At 38.9% G+C, this 19,772-nt stretch overlaps 1 protein-coding gene across 3 annotated transcripts in view; it reads right to left on the bottom strand.

Annotated features, from left to right (window-relative positions):
- MDN1 (midasin AAA ATPase 1) overlaps nucleotides 1-19,772 on the bottom strand; it is a 168,256-nt gene that overhangs the window by 95,451 nt on the left and 53,033 nt on the right. For all 3 annotated transcript variants that reach the window (XR_010336665.1, XM_064360839.1, XM_021665546.2), the window contains exons 17-31: nucleotides 19,239-19,342; nucleotides 16,842-16,986; nucleotides 16,300-16,396; nucleotides 14,929-15,042; nucleotides 11,865-12,012; nucleotides 11,080-11,190; nucleotides 9,039-9,190; nucleotides 7,961-8,139; nucleotides 6,799-7,007; nucleotides 6,482-6,628; nucleotides 5,234-5,375; nucleotides 3,434-3,568; nucleotides 3,215-3,353; nucleotides 1,245-1,383; nucleotides 801-931 (exon numbers count right to left, since the gene is read on the bottom strand). Coding sequence is in view for 2 of the 3 variants with exons in the window: in XM_064360839.1 (XP_064216909.1) it covers nucleotides 801-931; nucleotides 1,245-1,383; nucleotides 3,215-3,353; nucleotides 3,434-3,568; nucleotides 5,234-5,375; nucleotides 6,482-6,628; nucleotides 6,799-7,007; nucleotides 7,961-8,139; nucleotides 9,039-9,190; nucleotides 11,080-11,190; nucleotides 11,865-12,012; nucleotides 14,929-15,042; nucleotides 16,300-16,396; nucleotides 16,842-16,986; nucleotides 19,239-19,342 (2,092 nt within the window). In the remaining variant the exon portion in view is untranslated. The remainder of the gene's footprint in view (nucleotides 1-800; nucleotides 932-1,244; nucleotides 1,384-3,214; nucleotides 3,354-3,433; nucleotides 3,569-5,233; nucleotides 5,376-6,481; nucleotides 6,629-6,798; nucleotides 7,008-7,960; nucleotides 8,140-9,038; nucleotides 9,191-11,079; nucleotides 11,191-11,864; nucleotides 12,013-14,928; nucleotides 15,043-16,299; nucleotides 16,397-16,841; nucleotides 16,987-19,238; nucleotides 19,343-19,772) is intronic.

Raw genomic sequence — 19,772 nt, 5'->3', positions numbered from 1 at the left:
GAATCAAACCTGGGAGGCAGAGGTTGCAGTGAGCTGAGATTGCAGCACTGCACTCCAGCCTGGGCAACAGAGCAAGACTCTATATAAAAAAACAAACAAACCTCTATCTTCCAAATTTTCAGGGAAGCTGATATGAATAATAAACTCCTGTCCTCCTACTTGGCTAGCTCTGCAATTACTAAATTCTTTCTCTACTGCAATACCACTAACTCAGTAACTTGGTTCTACGCATACAGCTTTTAAGAAGAACGCATCATGGGATTGTAAACTTACTGAATTATACATTTTATGATATATAAACTATACCTCAAAAGAGAAAAAAGGGGTGTTACTACATCAAGATTCATATTGGTCTGAGGTCTGATGATGGCTTATAGCCACAAGTCTAGGATTCTGACTACAGCTCCTTCAAAATATTAAGAGAGTAAGCATATAATTCACTTTAAAAAATAGTTTTGACTTCAGCTCATGTTTTAGCCCTGCCACCCCACGATCCCATCTGATTACTGATAGCTGAAAAAACCTAAAAATTTAAAAGACATTGAATGCTAAAGCCAAAAGACATGGTAACATGGTGCATTTATTAAGGTGCACCTATGAGGAGCATTACTGTGCACAGGATTTAATATCTATAAAAATCACATCAATCACCTGATCCCAGAAGTTCGAGGCTACAATGAACTATGATCATGACATGGCACTGAAGTCTGGGGTGACAGAATGAGACACTGTCTTGGGGGGGAAAAAAACCACACCAACAAAAAAATGTCAAACACAAGGCAAACCTCTCAGGCACGTACCTGTTGAGTCTTTCCAAGACAGAGTCATCAGCCAGTGAGATCTCATCCAAGAGGAAAAAGCCATCCTCCTTCATGGCCTGAACCAGAGGCCCATCGTGCCACTCAAAGAGTCTTGATGTGTCAATTTCATCCTATAATTTGAAAAAGTGGGGAAAATTAAAGGGCAGACGGCTCCACAAGACAATATACATGCAGCTGGCTGGTGTCTCCAGGGATGAAACAGGCATGCTGAGGAAGTTAAGAATCTGAGAACAGGAGATAGAACTTGCACACCGGAATGCATGCCATGGCCCTTGTAGACCAGTGAAAATCTGCAGATATGCACATTTAACCAAACCAGAACCCAGCTCCAGAAACCCCACCATGAATATAACCCCACCACTGACTCATGAACAGCCAACTGCAGTTTTTTAAATGAATAGGAACACCTGCTGCTGGACAAACCTTGTCATCTGGCTTCTGTCTCACTGGCCGCAGGCCACCAAGGAAGTCTGATGTCTCCATGTGTAAGTGGCAGCTGACAGAGTATAATTTCTGATTTGTCAAGGCTGCAAACACCTGACAGATAGTAGTTTTCCCACACCTGTTAGAGATATGCAACTGATTAACAAGGCATATTTTTCAAATATATATCCATAAACAAACCCCTCAGCAAAAGAGAAGAACCACCGTGAGAGTCTCACTGCAGCAGCAGAGAGTCCTGGCCAATGTGGAACCTCAAACCCAGGCTCAGGCACCTCTCTGCATGACTGCACTCTCCTATATTCCTTATCCAGAAGGCAGGTACTGCACAAATTCCGTCGTAGTTCTATCAACAGCCACTGGCTGGGCATGGTGGCTCATTCCTGTAATCCCAGCACTTTGGGAGGTTGAGGCGGGTGGATCACCTGAGGTCAGGAGTTCAAGACCAGCCTGGCCAACATGACAAAGCCCTATCTCTACTAAAAATACAAAAATTAGCCAGGCACGGTGGCTCACGCCTGTAATCACAACACTTTGGGAGGCTGAGGCAGGCAGATCACGAGGTCAGGGGTTCGAGACCAGTCTGACCAACATGGTGAAACCTGGTCTCTACTTAAAAATACAAAAGTTAGCCAGATGTGGTGGTGCACACCTGTAATCCCAGCTACTTGGGAGGCTGAGGCAGGAGAATTGCTTGAACCTGGGAGGCGGAGGTTGCGGTGAGCCAAGAGCGCACCATTGAACTCCAGCCTGGGCAACAGAGCGAGACTCCGTCTCAACAAGAAAAAAACAAATTAGCCAGCGTGGTGGTACGTATCTGCAGTCCCAGCTACTTCAGAGGCTGAAGCAGGAAGATCATTTGAACCCAGACGGCACAGGTTGCAGTGAGCTGAGATTACACCACTGTACCCCAGCCTGGACAACAAAGTGAGACTCCGTGTCAAAAAAAAAACAACAAAAAACACCCACTAAGGGATGGGAAAGAAATCTAATCCGTACAGACTTTATAGACTTGCAAGAGACACTAGTTCATCCGCTCTTCTCTACACATGTGTAGAATGACTCTCACTGTTTAAAAGAACTAAATAGACAAAAACTGCCCTCAATGCAATGAAGTAAAAAATCATTCTTGCTGGGTACAATGGCTCAGGCCTGTAATCCCAACACTTTGGGAGGCCAAGGAAGGAGGATCACTTGGGTCCAGGAGTTTGAGACCAGTCTGGACAACAAAGTGAGACTCCCACCCTTTTCTTTTTTTTTTTAAAGGCAGGGCTTCACTCTTGCTGCCCAGGCTGGAGCGCAATGGCACGATCTCAGCTCAGTGCAACCTCTGCCTCCCAGGCTCAAGCAGCGATTCTTCTGCCTCAGCCTCCCAAATAGCTGGGACTACAGGCAGACACCAACACAGCCAGCTAATTTTTGTATTTTAGTAGAGATGGTGTTTTGCCATATTGCCCAGGCTGGTCTCTAACTCCTGAGCTTAAGTGATCCACCTGCCTCGGCCTCCCCAAGTTTTGGGATTACAGGCATGAACCACTACACCTGGCTGAGACTCTGACTTCACAAAAAAATTTAAAAATTAGCCAAGTGTGGTGGTGTGTGCCTGTAGTCCCAGCTACTTGGGAGGCTGAGCCAGGAAGATCACTTGAGTCCAGGAAGTTAAGGCTGCAGTGAGCCGTGACTGTAACACTGCACTCCAGCCTGGACAACAGAGTGAGACCCCATCTCCAAAAATAATAATAATAATAATGTCATTCTTTTCCATAAATAAAGATCTAGTCTGAAGGTAGAGGAAAGTAAACTAACAGATCTTAGTTTCTTCTTTAAAAAAAAAAAAAAAAGGAAGGAGGAGAAAAGGAGGGATTAATACTTTCATGAGTTCTTCAGTGATAACTCAAGTAGTCCTGTGGAACTGAAATGAACCCTCACAAGTCATTGCCATAGATCCTTACCCAGTGTCTCCAACCAGCAGCACTGGCTCACCAAATTCCAATGCCCTTCCCACCAGCATCGCGAGTCTCCGCATGCCCTCAGTCCACACGATGTGGCCAAAGTTAGACTCCAATGTGGACATCTGAGTAGACAATGTACCTATCCAAGGAAAAATAAATATTTAGATTCTAGTGAGTACAACTCAAATCAAACCCCTCTGGGGATTTTGGCCTACTCACCCAGCAATTTTAGGACATTTTCCTTGGAGAAAAGAGATTGAGGACGCAATTTTTTCTTGAAATGTTTCTCCAGGACTTCTTGAATCACATCAACTTCCTCCTGCTTCCTGACTCGACCTGCCAGAAGCATATAACCTGGGAGGAGGAGGAAGAGGAGGAGAGGAATCATCAAGTATCTACTGGAAACACCAAGGGACATTGAGAATATGGAGCAATAGCAACTCTCATACACTGCTGGTGAGGTAGAAATCTGAAGAACTACACGGGAAAACTGGGAGGGCCTATTAAAACTGACCATACTATGCCTCGGCAATATGACTTCTAGTATCCCCAAACACAAATGAACACATGTGGGTCAAAAGACATACACGAAAATGTTTGGAGAAGCTTTACTCATGATAGCTAAAAAATTAAAATGATCCAAATGTCCATAACCAAGAGAATGAATAAACAAACTGTGGTGTCTCCATACAATAGATTACCAAATACAAATACAAAGAAAAAAATAAAAAAGAATGAAGTCCTGATACACATAATGGCATGATTGAATCTCACATCAGGTTTAGTGAAAACCCAGAACCCAGAGAGTACATAGTGCACAATGTCAGCTAGCTGAAGCTCAAGGACAAGCAAAATTCTGTTCAATCAGATTAGTAATGATAATCAGACAGAAGTCAATTAGTGGTGACAGTAGCCAGGGTAGTGGTTACCTCCACTGGCAAGAGACCTACTTATTGAGTTATTGAAAATATTCTAAATGTTGGTCTAGGTGATGCTTTACATGGGAAAATACTTTACTGCATGTTATACCTCAATAAAAAAAGTTTTTAAAAAAGTATTCCTCTTTTTTTTTTTTTGAGACAGAATCTTGCTCCATCGCCAGGCTGGAGTGCAGCGGCACAATCTCAGCTCACTGCAACCTCTGCCTCCCAGGTTCAATCAATTCTCCTTCCTCAGCCCCCTGAGTAGCTGGGACTACAGGCGTGCGCCACCACACCCAGCTAATTTTTGTATTTTTAGTAGAGACAGGGTTTCACCATGTTGGCCAGGATAATCTCAATCTCTTGACCTCAAGATCAGCCTGCCTCAGCCTCCCAAAATGCTGGGATTACAGGCATGAGCCACCACGCCAGGCCAAAAAGTTTTTCTCTCCTTTTGATTTGCGTAGCCAAAAAAAAGAAAAGAAAAGAAGTATTCCTCTGCATAAATATTCTTTACAAGTAGAGAAAAATATCTCTTGTACTAGTTTTATATACTCTTCTTACTTATTAACTAGCCCATTCATCAGGACTTTTCAAATAGGAAAATTCCAAAACAATTTGTATCCTATCACAAACAGTAACAAATTCTTCCCATGCATTAAAAGAAAACAACACAACCTGAGTCTCAGATTATATAAATTCTGTCTCTCAGAATGCTGATGTTTTCTGACAAATCAGTTTTCTGTATGTCTGTAAGGCACTAGCCAGGCTATCTGTGGTGACACTGCAGAAAAATGGCCCACAAAGCTACCATCAACCATCCGCCTAAACTCCCAAAGAGGCTATGCCCATATCCTGACTCCCACATGTGCTACCTGAAGCAAAGAGTAGGAAGACCTTAGCAACCAGTCCTTATTAGCATGGAGGCTGGCAGGAATAAGATCACTTACAAAAGCAGTTAGAACTGGAGGGAAACAGGCTCTCTGGAATACCTAGTCAAATGTATACATCAATCACAATCTGAGGCAAGATTTGTTTTAATAAAAAGTTTCAACATTTAACATAACTATATACTGAGAACATCTGACTGAAAACATACCATCATTGGCTAAGTACTGCAGCCAGTCATACTCCTTCTCTGTCTGCTCAGCCAATCTGTATCTTTCAGCCCATCGGAACAGATCACGAAGGGTGATGAAGCCCTGCTTTCCAGCAAACACTGACGAACTTCTGCGATAGGACTGTTAAAGTATGAAAACAAATGAAAAAGGACATTAGCTGCAATGCATAGTAAGCCTGTAGTACAACATATATAAAATTCCTAACAAATTTACTCTCCCATTAAAATGATTTCATTCCACTGAATAATTTTTAATGTAAATATTCTGAAGAAAAATGTTCAAATTCACATTTAAGTTAAGAATATAAAATGGAATTCCACATTTCTTATGCGACATACAAAAAGATGATTAATAGTAATGCAAATGGTGGCAAAGATGCAGGAAGATTAGTGAAACAATGTGGGACCATAATGGTAGGAGTCTTCATTATTATTAGCTTTCTAAAAAGCAGTTTGACAATGTATACTTTCTGATAAAGAATACTTTTAACCCCATAAGATAAATGGAATTTTTAAAGATCAGCTATAGCTTTGCAGTTGACAAAGGGGAGCCACAAAGAATGGATCTCTAAAATTATGTCCATTGAAGGACTATATCCGTTTAAAAACCGTAAACTGCAGTTTTCCCAAGCCAAATTCCATTCTAAACAAAATGCTTCAATACTGTACACAAATACAAAATCATATGTAAATATCAGAAAATTTTTAATGATGTCAAATTGTTGATCGATAAAAGAAAACTAAAAATATATATTAGTGGGAAGCATTTAAAAGACCTCTACCTGAAGGCCAAGAACCGTGATTCACGCCTATAATCCCCATACTTTGGGAGATCAAGGTGGGTGGACCCCTTGAGCCCAGGAGTTCGAGACCAACCTGGGCAACATGGTGAAACCTTGTCTCTACAAAAAAAAGTTAGCCGGACATGGCAGTGCACACCTGCGGTCCCAGCTACTAAGTAGTGAGGAGTCAGAGATGAGAGGATCACCTGAGCCCAGGAGGTCAAGGCTGCAATGAGCTATGACTGTGCCACTACACTCTAGCCAGGACAGTAGAGTGAGATCCTGTCTCTCCCAAAAAAAGAAAAGAAAAACAAAAAAACCTCTACTTGGAAAAATATATAAACAGATTCTTTTTTCTAACAAAAGAAGCCATGAGATTTTGATCACCAAATATAATCAACACATTCCATTTGAAACTAAGCTCAGTGATAAGGAAATGAAATACCTGAAGATCCAGCATGACTTTAACCAACTTGCTACAATAGGACGGTGGCAAACTACAGCGCTTGTGCAAGATTGTTTCCAACTCAGAGCTAGGTAACTCATCAAAGTGCAATTCCACAAACCGATTCCTGAAGGCTCTAGAAAGCACCTAGGCAAAGCATAGAAAGAATACGGTAAAAGGTGCCTTTTAATCTCCAATATGGAGGCTCTAGCATTCACCATAAAATATTAAAATAGAGGTAAAAACATCTCATTCTTACTAAGAAAAATCTACGATCTGATGTAACAAATTGAAGGAAGGGGACAAATGCTACATACCTTTCTGCCTCCATAAAGTCCTGGAGGATTCTGGGTGGCAAAAAGCATAAACCGAGGGTGTGCTTTAACAACTTCCTGTGTTTCTGTTACAAGCAATTCACGGTTATCATCCAACAGCCTATTCAGTGCCTCTAACACATCAGTAGGAGCCAAATTTAATTCATCTAAAATAATCCAATAGCCTTTTCTCATGGCATCAATAAGAACACCTAGGAAGAAACAAACACCAAAAACTAGCGTATAAATCAGTCCAAAGTTTTAAAATGTGTTATGTACAAATCAACAAATCCTAGGCTATCATTAAATTTCAAAGCAAATTACTTTCTGCAGCTAGTCTTGCCCCAAAACAAATTATGACACTGAAGATCGAGGAGGAACAATTTTCAACTAAAATAGTCCCCTTTTTCCCCACAGCCAAGGCTGACAAATACTTCGTTTCTTGTTTAATTTTTCCCTGCAGTCTAATTTCATTTAAATCACCACATTCTCGTATCTATTCCCAACTTCCTTTTGGCTAACACTAACCCCAGTCTCTGAATCCCTAGAAAATAAAGCAGCAGTTCAATTCCCCTCTTGAAAATCTGGCCCTATATATAGCCAGCAAGTTTAACAGAACCTAAAGAATGCACGCCACCTATGCATCGCCCCTTAATTATTTGTAGCTCAGGTATCAAGAAAAGCCAGCTGTTATAACAAAGGTCCATGTGCCTCAGTTGGAAAGGCTAACACTCACTCCATTCTCTGAATCCCTAGAAAATGAAGCAGCAGCCAGGTGTGGTGGCTCACGCCTGTAATCCCAGCACATTGGGAGGCCAAGGCGGGCAGATCACCTGAGGTCAGGAGTTCGAGACAAGCCTGGCCAACATGAAACCCCATCTCTAAAAAAAAATAAAATAAAAAGAAAATGAAGCAGCAGTTCAACCCCTATCTTAAAAATTTGGCTCTAGTCTTATATACAGCCAGCAAGATTAGTAAGAACCTAAAGAAAGCCAGCACCTTGTACATCCTCCTTAACTATCTATAGCTCAGGCATCAAGAAAAGCCAGCTGTTACAGCAAAGATCCATGTGCCACAATTAGAAAGGATGAAGAAAAATATTACTTAGGGAAATGTGTCTGAAAGAATGAACACCTATGTCCATGGAATGGAATCTTAACCCTACCTTCTTTAAAGACAAGCTTCCCTGAGGAGTCAGATGTGTAACAACCAATGTACTCCTGAATGTCCGTGTGTTCATGATTGTTAATACGCACACAGTGGTTGCCAGTAGCTGCAGCCAGCCACTGGATAAGGCTTGTTTTACCAACCGATGTCTCTCCCTGAATCAGCACTGGATAGGTTCTGTAAAAGATTAGCCAATTAAGCAACTTGAAAAAAAAAAAAAAAATACAAAGCTGAGAAACCAGAACTGAGTATTAGTTTGTTTGTTTTGTTTGACACAGGGTTTCACCGTCACCCAGGCTGAAGTGTGGTGGTAAAATCACAGCTCACTGCAGCCTCGACCTCCCAGGCTCAAGTGATCCTCCCACCTCAGCCTCCTGAGTAGCTGGGACTACAGGCATGCACCTCTAAGCCCAGCTAAATGCTGTATTTTTTGCCAAGACAGAGTTTTTCCATGTTGCTGACACTGGACTCAAACCGCTAGGCTCAGTGATCCAACCACCTCAGCCTCCCAGACTGCTGGGATCACAGGTATGAGCCACTGCGCCTGGTCAAGTATTGTTTTTTGTTTTGTTGTTGTTGTTTTTTAAACAGAATGACTACATCATTTAACAGTATCATTAAAAGAGCACTTTTTCTCTTTTTTTTTCTTTTTACGTTTCTGGAAATTTCAAGAAGCAAAACAAGATTTTTATACCCATACACTGAGAAGTTTCTCTGTAAACATTATTCCTCAAAAAATACTGAGGAAAGCAGTTCCAACTCTGCGGGCAACACTTGTGAGAAACTGAAAGGAGAACTGTTACTCATTCACCCAATAATTTGTGGTAAATATTCATCAGCAAAATAACAAAAGACAACTTTAAAATTATCTGCATCCATAGTGTTCCCTCCAAAGTTGCAACTAGAAACAATGTTTCCTACCAGGAAAAAGGTATAGTACTGACTTTTGTAAGTAATTATTCACTTGACCAAAGAATAAGAATAAAGCTTTTTGAAAGTTAAGGAAGTCAGACCAAACTGTCATCAATGCCTATGCCTGCAGCAAATCCGGGGCAGCAAGAAAAAAGCCCACACACCCTGCAGAGACAACTCGGACTATATCTCTCAGGTTCAGCTTCACAGAAGATGTCAGAATGTACGTCTCATCTATTGTAGGCTCCTTGTCTCCCACTGAAATCCAGTAGCCTTCAACCTGGATAAGCCGACCTCCTTTTGGCTCTGGAATAGGCTGAAAGACACAGAAGTTCAAGGAATAACCCACAATTGCAACAACTAAGGCATTCTTTCAGAGTAGGAAAAGAGCTATTTGTTGAACAAGCTGTCTTATTCTGGGTACTTTCAACATTGAAACCCATGGGTGAAATACGAACATAAAATTATGAGGAATGAAAACAAAATGGTATTATGTATTGGTTTTAAAGCTGAAGTAGAGTAGGTAGGTTTGGGAAAAAACAATTGGAATCAAAACCATTTCCCAAATGGTTTATGAATCAGTCCTCTTCTCTCACATATCAAAATGCCCACTCTAAAAATTTTCATCAAAAACATGAATTTCTTATAAACCATGTTCCAAAAAGAGGGCCAGTGTTGTACTAAGGAAAGAGCTTTTGCACTATTATACTCTGGATCCCCTAGAGGACATTAAAAATAAAATTGACTTTCCAGAGCAACTAGCCCATTAAGAATAATATTGTGGATGACGGCATAACTTTTCTGAGATATGGTGTAAGTTATTGGTTCGATTATACAAATTCCCATTTTTATAAGTAAAAAATGGTTAAATGGTGGTCAAATCTATAACTACGGAAAAGTACTCTTCTAGAGCATTTGGTCGCCCGATTTCAAGCTACAAGTCTAGGCCCTCCTCAGTTGAGTTGAGAAGCAGTGGGGGAAACAGGGAAAGGAGATTTTTAAGTTTCTATCACACCCTAAGGCACACATACACACAAAATGAGCAACTGGAAAAGACTACTATTTGATTATAGTAATAGTAAAAGCAAACCTGAGTCTTTTCTCAATATTTTTACAATTTGCCAAAAGTATTTACGCTTCTATTACTTGTATGAGTTTTTGAAAGACTGAGTCCAAAGAAACCCCCAAGTCCCAAGGGCTCTCTCTTCCTAATGAATAAGCAATCAACATGTAAACAGGCCAATTTACATGTTGATTGTGAGCCACTTTCTCTCAGCCTCTCTCAGTCATGTGCTATTTTGTAATTTCCTGTCAAATCCAAAATGGCTATTGTTTATAATAGTGACCTCACTACCACCCTCCTCAAAAAAGGCCCAACCATCAACCAGAAGGCATAGATTATAACTAACTGTGTAATTAAACTATGTAGATAGTGAAATTATGGTGTACCCATCCAGTGAAATGCTATGTGGCCCTTAGAAGGCATGTCACAATGAACTCTGGTAAATAAAACAGAAATAAATACAAGATTCAGTTAGGTCAAAAAGGAAAGTTACAGAATATTCTTATGGGCTGGGCATGTTGACTCACACCTGTAATCCAGCACTTTGGAAGGCCAAAGCAGGCAGATCACTTGAGGTCAGAAGATCAAGACCAACCTGGCCAACACAGTGAAACCTAGTCTCTACTAAAAACACAAATATTAGCTGGGCATGGGGGCGTGCACTTGTAATCCCAGCTACTCGGGAGGCGGAGACAAGAGAATCCCTTGACCCAAGGAGGCAGAGGATGCAGTTAGCTAAGATTAAACCAATGCACTCCAGCCTGAGCAACAGAGCAAGATTATGTCTCTCAAAAAAATATATATATTCTTAGGAGACAGTCCCACTTACATTAAATACATACTAGAATTTACCTCAATAAATCAACACACACATATCAAAACTTGGATATGTAAGAAAATAAAATATACACATCATATAATTTATCTGGAAAGGATTATCCACAGTATTTAAATCTCCAAAGAGCATGTTTATTGGAAACTTTCACCATCTAAACACACATTTCTGTAATATTTAAACTTTTCGCAACGGATTACTTTTATAATTAAAAATTTATGTGTTAAAAAAAAAAAAACCAAACAGCTGAAAATTTGGTAATTCGGCCTTTCATGTATAACAAGTCCAAAATAACAAAAGAATATACCTGCTTTAGCAGACTCTTGACATTGCCAGAGACAATGTGTTGACAGATGAGCTTCTGAACTATTGGGTGTGATGCCCTGTCAAGTTGTGTTAAGAAACCCAAACAAAAACCCTAGAGAGAAAACACAAATATGCATAATGCTAAGTGACCTTCTGCAATAACAACCAAACTTATTTCTGGAACAAAATTTAACCTCTTGGGTGATGCTGCTTCCCAACTTTTTAATATAGTAATATTTAAATATAGTAATAGACCCTGTCTCTATGTATAATTAAAAATAAAAATTTTAGGCCGGGCGCGGTGGCTCAAGCCTGTAATCCCAGCACTTTGGGAGGCCGAGGCGGGTGGATCACGAGGTCAAGAGATCGAGACCATCCTGGTCAACATGGTGAAACCCCGTCTCTACTAAAAATACAAAAAATTAGCCGGGCACGGTGGCGCGTGCCTGTAATCCCAGCTACTCAGGAGGCTGAGGCAGGAGAATTGCCTGAACCCAGGAGGCGGAGGTTGCGGTGAGCCAAGATCGCGCCATTGCACTCCAGCCTGGGTAATGAGCGAAACTCCGTCTCAAAAAAAAAAAAAAAAAAAAAAAAGAAAAAAAAAATTTTTTAAGATAAAAAGTAAAATATTTAATTTAAAAGGGGAGGGTAGGTCTGGTATGAAGTATTCTGGGCTGATATGACTAACTGGAAAGCACAGGCATCCTGGCATATGCATCCCTATTCCTTCCTTCCCATGAACCCATTCATCAAGCGCATATCCTGTCAAACAGATTTCAGAAAGACCTCATAGAGTGAGCGCTGAATGCTGCCACATGGATTGGAGGCTGCAAATCGCAGGGCCCGGCACAGAGTTCGAAGGCTGTAGTGAGGTCTATGGCCAGTGCCATCCACCAATTTGGTCCCAGACTCTTTCCGCAAAGCTGTGTAGAAGCTACAAACAGAATAAAGGTCATTTTATTTACTACTAAGTATCCATTGTTATCAATTCTCTACAGAAAATCCAAACATTTTTAGATGCAGAAATGGTCATGCTTGCATGCAACTTCCTAGGGCATGAATCAAAATATCTCAGTCTCTTTTAAATCTACTTTTCACATGCTGAGAGCTATCTTTCAAAACAATAAAATGAAGATCTATCCATTTCTTTATGGAAACTGGGAAGTACAATGTGTAATTCTCTAGCAAAAAGGTACTGATGTGAGAAGCGCCGGGCATGGTTGCACATGCCTGTAATCCCAGCTACTTGGGAGGCTGAGGCAGGAGAATCACTTGAACTTGGGAGATAAAGGTTGTGGTGAGCCGACATCGTGCCATTATCCAGCCTGGGCAACAAAAGCAAAAGTCTGTCTAAAAAAAATTTTAAAAAAAGAAACTCCGTGTCTACTAAAAATACAAAATTAGCTGGGCATGGTGGTGCATGCCTGTAATCCCAGCCACTCGGAAGGCTGAGGCAAGAGAATTGCTTGAACCCAGGAGGTGGAGGTTTCAGTGAGCCGAGACTGTGCTGTTTAACTCCAGCCTGGGCAACAAGAGTGAAACTCAGTCTCAAAAAAAAAAAAAAAAAAAAAGAGTGAGAAACTTCTGTGTTCCAGAGTCTGCTCAAGCTTAAGGGGAATATAAAGTTCCTGTGCAATCTAAAATGGGGATGAATAAAGACACGGAAAAAACAATGCATGGTGTTTCATATGGCTATAATCAATACTGACAAAATGTTAAAAAGCAGGAAGATATGACGGCCAATACTACTGTCACTACCACACTTTAGAAGTCCAGGTGATGACAGGATGGGAAGTTTCAGACTGAAACATGAATGTCTTGCATTTTGTGAAATGCATGATCAATTAGCACCTCAAGATCAAATGTAACCAAGTATGCATCACAGATGAAATCCAAGTTCCTGACCAAACAGGCTTTGTCTTGCCTCTTTGCTGTCTAAAAAATACTTTTTCTTTTGTAGAAATAATCTATGTTTCAGAACTGGGTTTTTAATATAAGGAACATGTACTACTTAAAATATCAGTATTTGATAAGGGCCTCAGTTTATCTCCTTACCTCTTTAGATAAAATAAGGCACTTATAAAAGCTTACTTTTAGCATCTGGAATCATAACTATATGTATTTATACTTTTGTCCAAATATTCTTGGCTAAAAAAGAGTATTCCAATTTAGGGTGTGGTGTGGAAAACCATTCTGAAACATTCTAAACAAATGCCTCCTTGACTAATCTATTTAATATAGCATTTCAAAGCCAGGTGCTGTAGCTCATACTTGTATTCCCAGCACTTAGGGAGGCTAACGTTCACAGATCACTTGAATCCAAGAGTTCAAGACCAGCCTGCACAACAAAGCAAACCTCCTGTCTCCACCAAAAAAAAAAAAAAAAAAAAAATCAAAAAATTAATAGAACTCCAACTCTTCATTTTCTTAAACCCTACTCAGCTTTATATGTAATTTCTCTTCACTTATCACAACCCATATTATTCCTCTAGAATTAAAGCTTAATGAGAAGATCCAGGATTTTGTCTGTCTTACTCATAGCTATATCCCTAGCACCAAGGCACTCAGTAAATATTTGTATTAAGGAAGAGAAAAAAACACACAAATACACAGTAAAACACTAATATTACCCTGTTTCAATCCCTTTACATGTTATATTTTTTTCCAGAGAACAGACAAATTAAGTCACTGGCCCAGAATGACACAATTAGTTTCTCAAAGAACCAATGCTAGAATTGAGGTTATCTGACACAAAAGATTGCACACTGCCCATATGGCATTAAAAAAAAGCAGGAATAACAGTCTCAAATTAAAGCACCAAGCCACACAACTACTCTATTATTTGTTAGGCTAAGCTTCCAATAATTCCAAACCTGACACAATCAATTATATTAAACCTTTTCTCCCTATATCCCACATAGCTAGTATAAATATTGCAAATAGAAAATTTGCAATATTTATATTTATATTGCAAAATGCAATACAAATATAATATGTATATTATATTTAAAATGCAATATAAATATAAATTGTGAATTTATATTGCAAAATGCAATATATTTAAATGCAATATAAATATAAATATATTTAAATGCAATATAAATATAAATATATTGCAAAATGCAATATATTTAAAATGCAATATAAATACAAATTGCAAATTTATATTGCAAAAGGCAATATAAATATAAATTGCAAATATTTATATTGCAAAATGCCTGCAATCCCAGCACTTTGGGAGGCCAAGGTGAGTAGATCACTGGAGGTCAGGAGCTCAACACCAGCCTAATCAACATGGAGAAACCCCGTCTCTACTAAAAATACAAAAATTAGCTGGTGTGGTGGCAGGCACCCGTAATCCCAGCTACTTGGGAGGCCACGGCAGGAGAACTGCTTGAACCTGGGAGGCGGAGGTGGCAGTGAGCTGAGATTGTGCCATTGCACTCCAGCCTAGGCGACAAAAGCAAAACACTCCATCTCAAAAAAAAAAAAAAAAAGAAAGAAAAGAAAGGAAAGTAACCTTCTTCAAGACAGATCAAAATGCAAGCCATGCACATCTCCAAGAATTCAAACTCTCAGCCATGGATATAAATGTAATTAGGAAAGCATTATCTGATAGTTTATATATATTCTCATAGGTGGTGATTCATAGCTTTCTAAGTAATTTTTTTTAAAAATCCTGAAGGAGTTCACATCAGGTTTCAACTTTACAACAGAGTCTAAATAATAATCTTGCCATCAGTTTTCTCAAGTTAGAAGTAAAAAATAATACTTATTTGTGTGTGTGCATAAGTAGCACATTTCCATGTTCAGAGAAAGAGTTTATGAAGACATACCAAAGGGAACCTACTTTATGATTCCTTGCACTGTATTCTTGTTCACACTCAATCCTTTCAGATAATCTACAATAAGAACCTGTAAGTCTTCTTTGCTTTCCAATTCTTCTACATAAAGTTCTGTGAATCTGTAAGACAATAAATAATAAACACTTTTTAGAAAGTTAATAACTATGCTGACAATAGAAAAAACATGAAACAGAAGAAGCTATGTCAGCTCATTTTAACTGCTTGTAGTATAAAATGTCTTTCAACCTGAGAAAGAAACTGATCATAAAGGATAATGTAACCATTACCAAAAATATATCATTATTGCTTCTTCTATGCAGTAAGTCTTCCATGAATAGTCCTTACAAGAAGAAAAAGTTACAAAAATAAGAATTAATTATTCTCATTTTCAGGTGTTTTTTTATGATAACTGCATGTCACAAAAAAGTAAGTGCAACAAAAAACAAGCCCCCTCACCATCAAAAACAAAACAAAATAGTTGAAAAGAAAACAACTACTTTAATGTAGTTTCTAAAGCTTCCGGAAGAAGCTTTTGTTACTTTATAACAAACAGAGAGATCTAATAAAGTTTTAAAGCTATTTTAAAACTAAAAATGAAGTAAATGGTTACCAACAATAAATCTGGTCATTTGTCTTTTCCCAAATGTTACATACATAAAACACCAACAACTAAGTACTTTGTTCATGTCAGTGCTTAGTGATGAAAAATGAAAGAAACTTAAAAGGCCTTTTCAGATCATCAGCCTCATCCAAAAAGGACTGTGCTCCTAAAATATACTCATACTGATATATGTTTTCCTGTTATACTGTGTATGAAATTTTGCTAATAGCCAAAAAATTATCTGAGAAAGGAAAGATTTTTATTTTCAACAATATTCACTGTCATACTAGTAACATAAAGGGAAAATTTTTCCAGTGTTCTGGAGATTCCCATATGCCTACCACCTGCACAAAGTAGAGGAATACCACAATTCAGGAAATCAAGATTCCTCTATCAGAGGCCAAGAAATTTCAAGCACTGCTCTAAAGTTTGGTTACATTAATATTACCAATCTATAAATAAAGAGAATCTTGAAAAGAAGGCTTGGTAATCTCAGCACTGTGGAAGGCTGAGGCAGGCAAATCGCTTGAGCCCAGTTAGAGAGCTGCCTGGGCAATACGGCAAAATCCCATCTCTGCTAAAAATACAAAAAAATAGCCAGGTGTGGTGGTATGTGCTGGTAATCCCAGCTATTCAGGAATCTGAGGTGGGAGGTGGGAGGACTGCTTGAACTAGGACTTGCAGTGAGCCAAGATCACACCACTGCACTCCAACCTGGGCAACAGAGCAAGAACCTGTTGCAAAAAAGAAAGACTCTTAAGAGCCATGTCCTCACCTGTTTCTTATTCCTGGTGGGAGATTTCTTTTGCCTACATCAGTCGCTGGATTCATGCAGGCAAATAAACGGAAGTCAGGATGCCGAACCAGTGGCTCTGTAAGAGAAAATTATAAATTCTCAACAAAGGTATGATTAACTCCACAGAACCTCAGGCCCAGCCAGCCTGGTGCTGGCTGTTCACACCATCCTTGTCTTTTCTGAAACCCTACTGAAATCATTTTCCAGGCCTCTATATACAACCTAATTTTATACTGCAGTCTTTTGTGGTATATGTATTCACTGTTATCTTTTATCAACCATTCACCTGTTATTTTGTAAGTGTGTTTATTATCCACAACCCAAACACCTTGTCAAATTATATTATTATTCTTTACATTCCCCATACCAAAACAGTTCAAAATTAATATCTAAGAAATGAACAAATTCCATTGGGAGGCCCATGTCATCCTTCTAACCAAAAAAATAAATAAATAAATTCTCACTCTAAAGTGGCCATAGGGCTCGACACCATGTCAAATCCCAAGGGATTCAAGTGCTACCTGTGTCTCCTCGATCCAGCAACACTAGGGATCCAGAGGATCCTTCAAGCAAACCACTCAGACATTCTAGTATTTCTGGAGCAGCCAAGTTAATCTCATCCAACAAGATCCACTCTCCTTTCTTTACAGCCTGAGCTAATGTACCCTAGAAGAAGATAAAATAAAATGTTAAGAATTTGTGTCAAATAAAGGCACACTTTCCAAGAACAGTTATGCAAGCAGGGGTAGAAACAGAGGCAGGCGGTAATCTTTCCCACTTGATGGGCCTATACCTTAACTGCCCATTGGCTGACAGCAGATAGTCAGAGTTAAGGCCAAACTAATTTTTAAAATGTCCAAAAGGGTCAAGGGAACATCTTTGGGCCTAACAGAAAGATGCAATGAACTAAATCCTCTAATTATGTGGATGTTCAGGTAAATAGCTTACATTGTAGTCAGGTGTTTAAAGGCACCCAATGGCTGTTAAAACTCAAAATAAATATAGGGTCAGGCTATATCAAGATTAGAGAAATGTGTTTAGTGTTTGTCATGCACAGCCTTTCACACCTGCTGAATGTCAAAATGAATCATCCCCTGGCTTTAGTACACTAGTGTTATCTCTTCAAATTCTATATCCTAGAGCAATAAAAACAAATCTAATCTACTCAGCTGACACAACATCAAAAACTATTTTACGATTATGAAGCTGCTTTATACTTTTGTAAAAACGCTCATCCTGACAACAAATCTACTACAAATTTAATTGAAAAACATAAAACAGGGCCGGGCGCGGTGGCTCATGCCTGTAATCCCAGCACTTTGGGAGGCCGAGGCGGGTGGATCACGAGGTCAAGAGATCGAGACCATCCTGGTCAACATGGTGAAACCCCGTCTCTAATAAAAATACAAAAAAAAAAAATTAGCTGGGCATGGTGGCGCGTGCCTGTAATCCCAGCTACTCAGGAGGCTGAGGCAGGAGAACTGCCTGAACCCAGGAGGTGGAGGTTGCGGTGAGCCAAGATCGCGCCATTGCACTCCAGCCTGGGTAACAAGAGCGAAACTCCATCTCAAAAAAAAAAAAGAAAAACATAAAACAGAAGAAATATATTAACTCCAGTGTATTACTAAGTCATAAAACATAAGCCTTGTTTTGAGAACACAACAATTTAATTGGTTGTTTTAGAATAATCCTATTAAGAATCATTCTGATGACCAAATTTCCCACACCCACAACATATGGTTGAGTAGACCTTCTCTGTTACTAGAACACCATCAAGTAAGACTCCCACTTCCTCTAGGGCTTCATCTAAGGACTGTCACAGAAACAAATTTCTTTTAAATGCCCAAGTCACAAATATCTGACCAAGTTGATCCTTCCTACAGGATCATAGGACAGCAAACAGTAGAGATGTCCATGACTTGGGACTAAAATTGGGGCACTAAAGTGAACAGCTCCAAATCCCTCTCTCACATTCACACACTCCCTGGGGATGCACATGGCAAGAGAAAGACTACAGAGTTCACTAGTTATCATCAATTGTATCTTTAAAAATAATAATAGATGCAGCAATCTCGCTTCTGGGTACTTCCCAAAAAAATATGAAAACAGTATGTCGAAGGGATGCCTGCATTCCCATGTGCATTCGCACTATGCACAATAGCCAAGATAAAGAATCAACCTATGTTTCCATCAACAGATAAACAGAATCTTGTATATATACATATATACAAACAATGGAATCTTACTTAGCTTGGAAAAATAAATTTTGTCATTTGCTACAACATAAACAGAAACAGAGAACATTATGTTAAGTGAAACAAGCCTGGCGAAGAAAGACAAGTATCGCACGCTCTCACTTATGTGTGAAATTTAAAACAACAGAACTCAAAGAAGCAGCCAGCAGAATGGTAGAGTTAGCAGAGGCTAGGAGAGTTGGGGAGTATGGAGTAATGAAAGTACAAAGCCTTAATTAGACAGAAAAAATAAACTTTCTTTCCTTTGAGATACATATTGCAGAGCATGGTGACCACGCTGTAAACAGTAAATAATGTATTGTACATTTCAAAATTGCTAAGGCAGTCATTTCAAATATTCTCACCCCAAAAAATGGTATTTGAGGTGATGAATATGTTAATTAGCCTTAGTTATTCCACTGTATTCATAAATTATAACATCATTTTGTACCCCATAAATATATACAATTATAATTCATCAATTTATACTTTTAAAATTTATATTTAAATAATGATGTTGCTCATTAAGACCTTATAATTGCCATAATTACCATGAAGAACATTTTTTAAAAATTTCCCCCAAAATCATTTCCTTAAGACAATACAAAACAGTAACCTGCCTAAAACGTTATGTTTTGCATCAAATCAACATTCCTGTAAGCTAAATAACAAAAACAGAAATACCTCTACAAATGCAAACAATAAGGTATTTTCAGTCATTTTCATCTGTTGTTGGGCATGGTTGAGTCTAAGACCAAATGCTTCCCATTTCTCTTTTATGAGTAATCCTAGGAAAGAATAAAGACAAGAATCTAACACACATTTTGAGTTGTAATATATACAACTTTTAAACATAATACAATTAACAAAACACACAAAAATTAAGCACACAAAACACTAAGTCTAAAACCTTTCATAATGCTAACTAAACGCCAGACATAACACGAATTAGCTCACGTGTATGCATATATATGTATTAATTATCTCATTTATCCCTTATACAACCCTCTGGACTAGTTATTCTTATTTCTGCTTTACAGATAAGGAACCACACAGAAGTAAACTAAGCTAGCAAAAGCCTCTTGGCTATGGAATCCAGCTCCTTAGAAACAAGTTTTTTCTGAGAAAATGAGCCTTACTGACTAAATAGTAACTTGCACATCAGCATTACCAGTCATCTGTTTTTGCAGAAATCATATGAAGAATGGGGGCACAATA

Source organism: Aotus nancymaae, unplaced genomic scaffold, assembly GCF_030222135.1.
Source record: "Aotus nancymaae isolate 86718 unplaced genomic scaffold, 86718_ANA_hifiasm-v0.15.2.pri h1tg000040l, whole genome shotgun sequence".
NCBI lineage: Eukaryota > Metazoa > Chordata > Mammalia > Primates > Aotidae > Aotus > Aotus nancymaae.
This window is presented reverse-complemented; position numbering and strand designations above follow the sequence as displayed.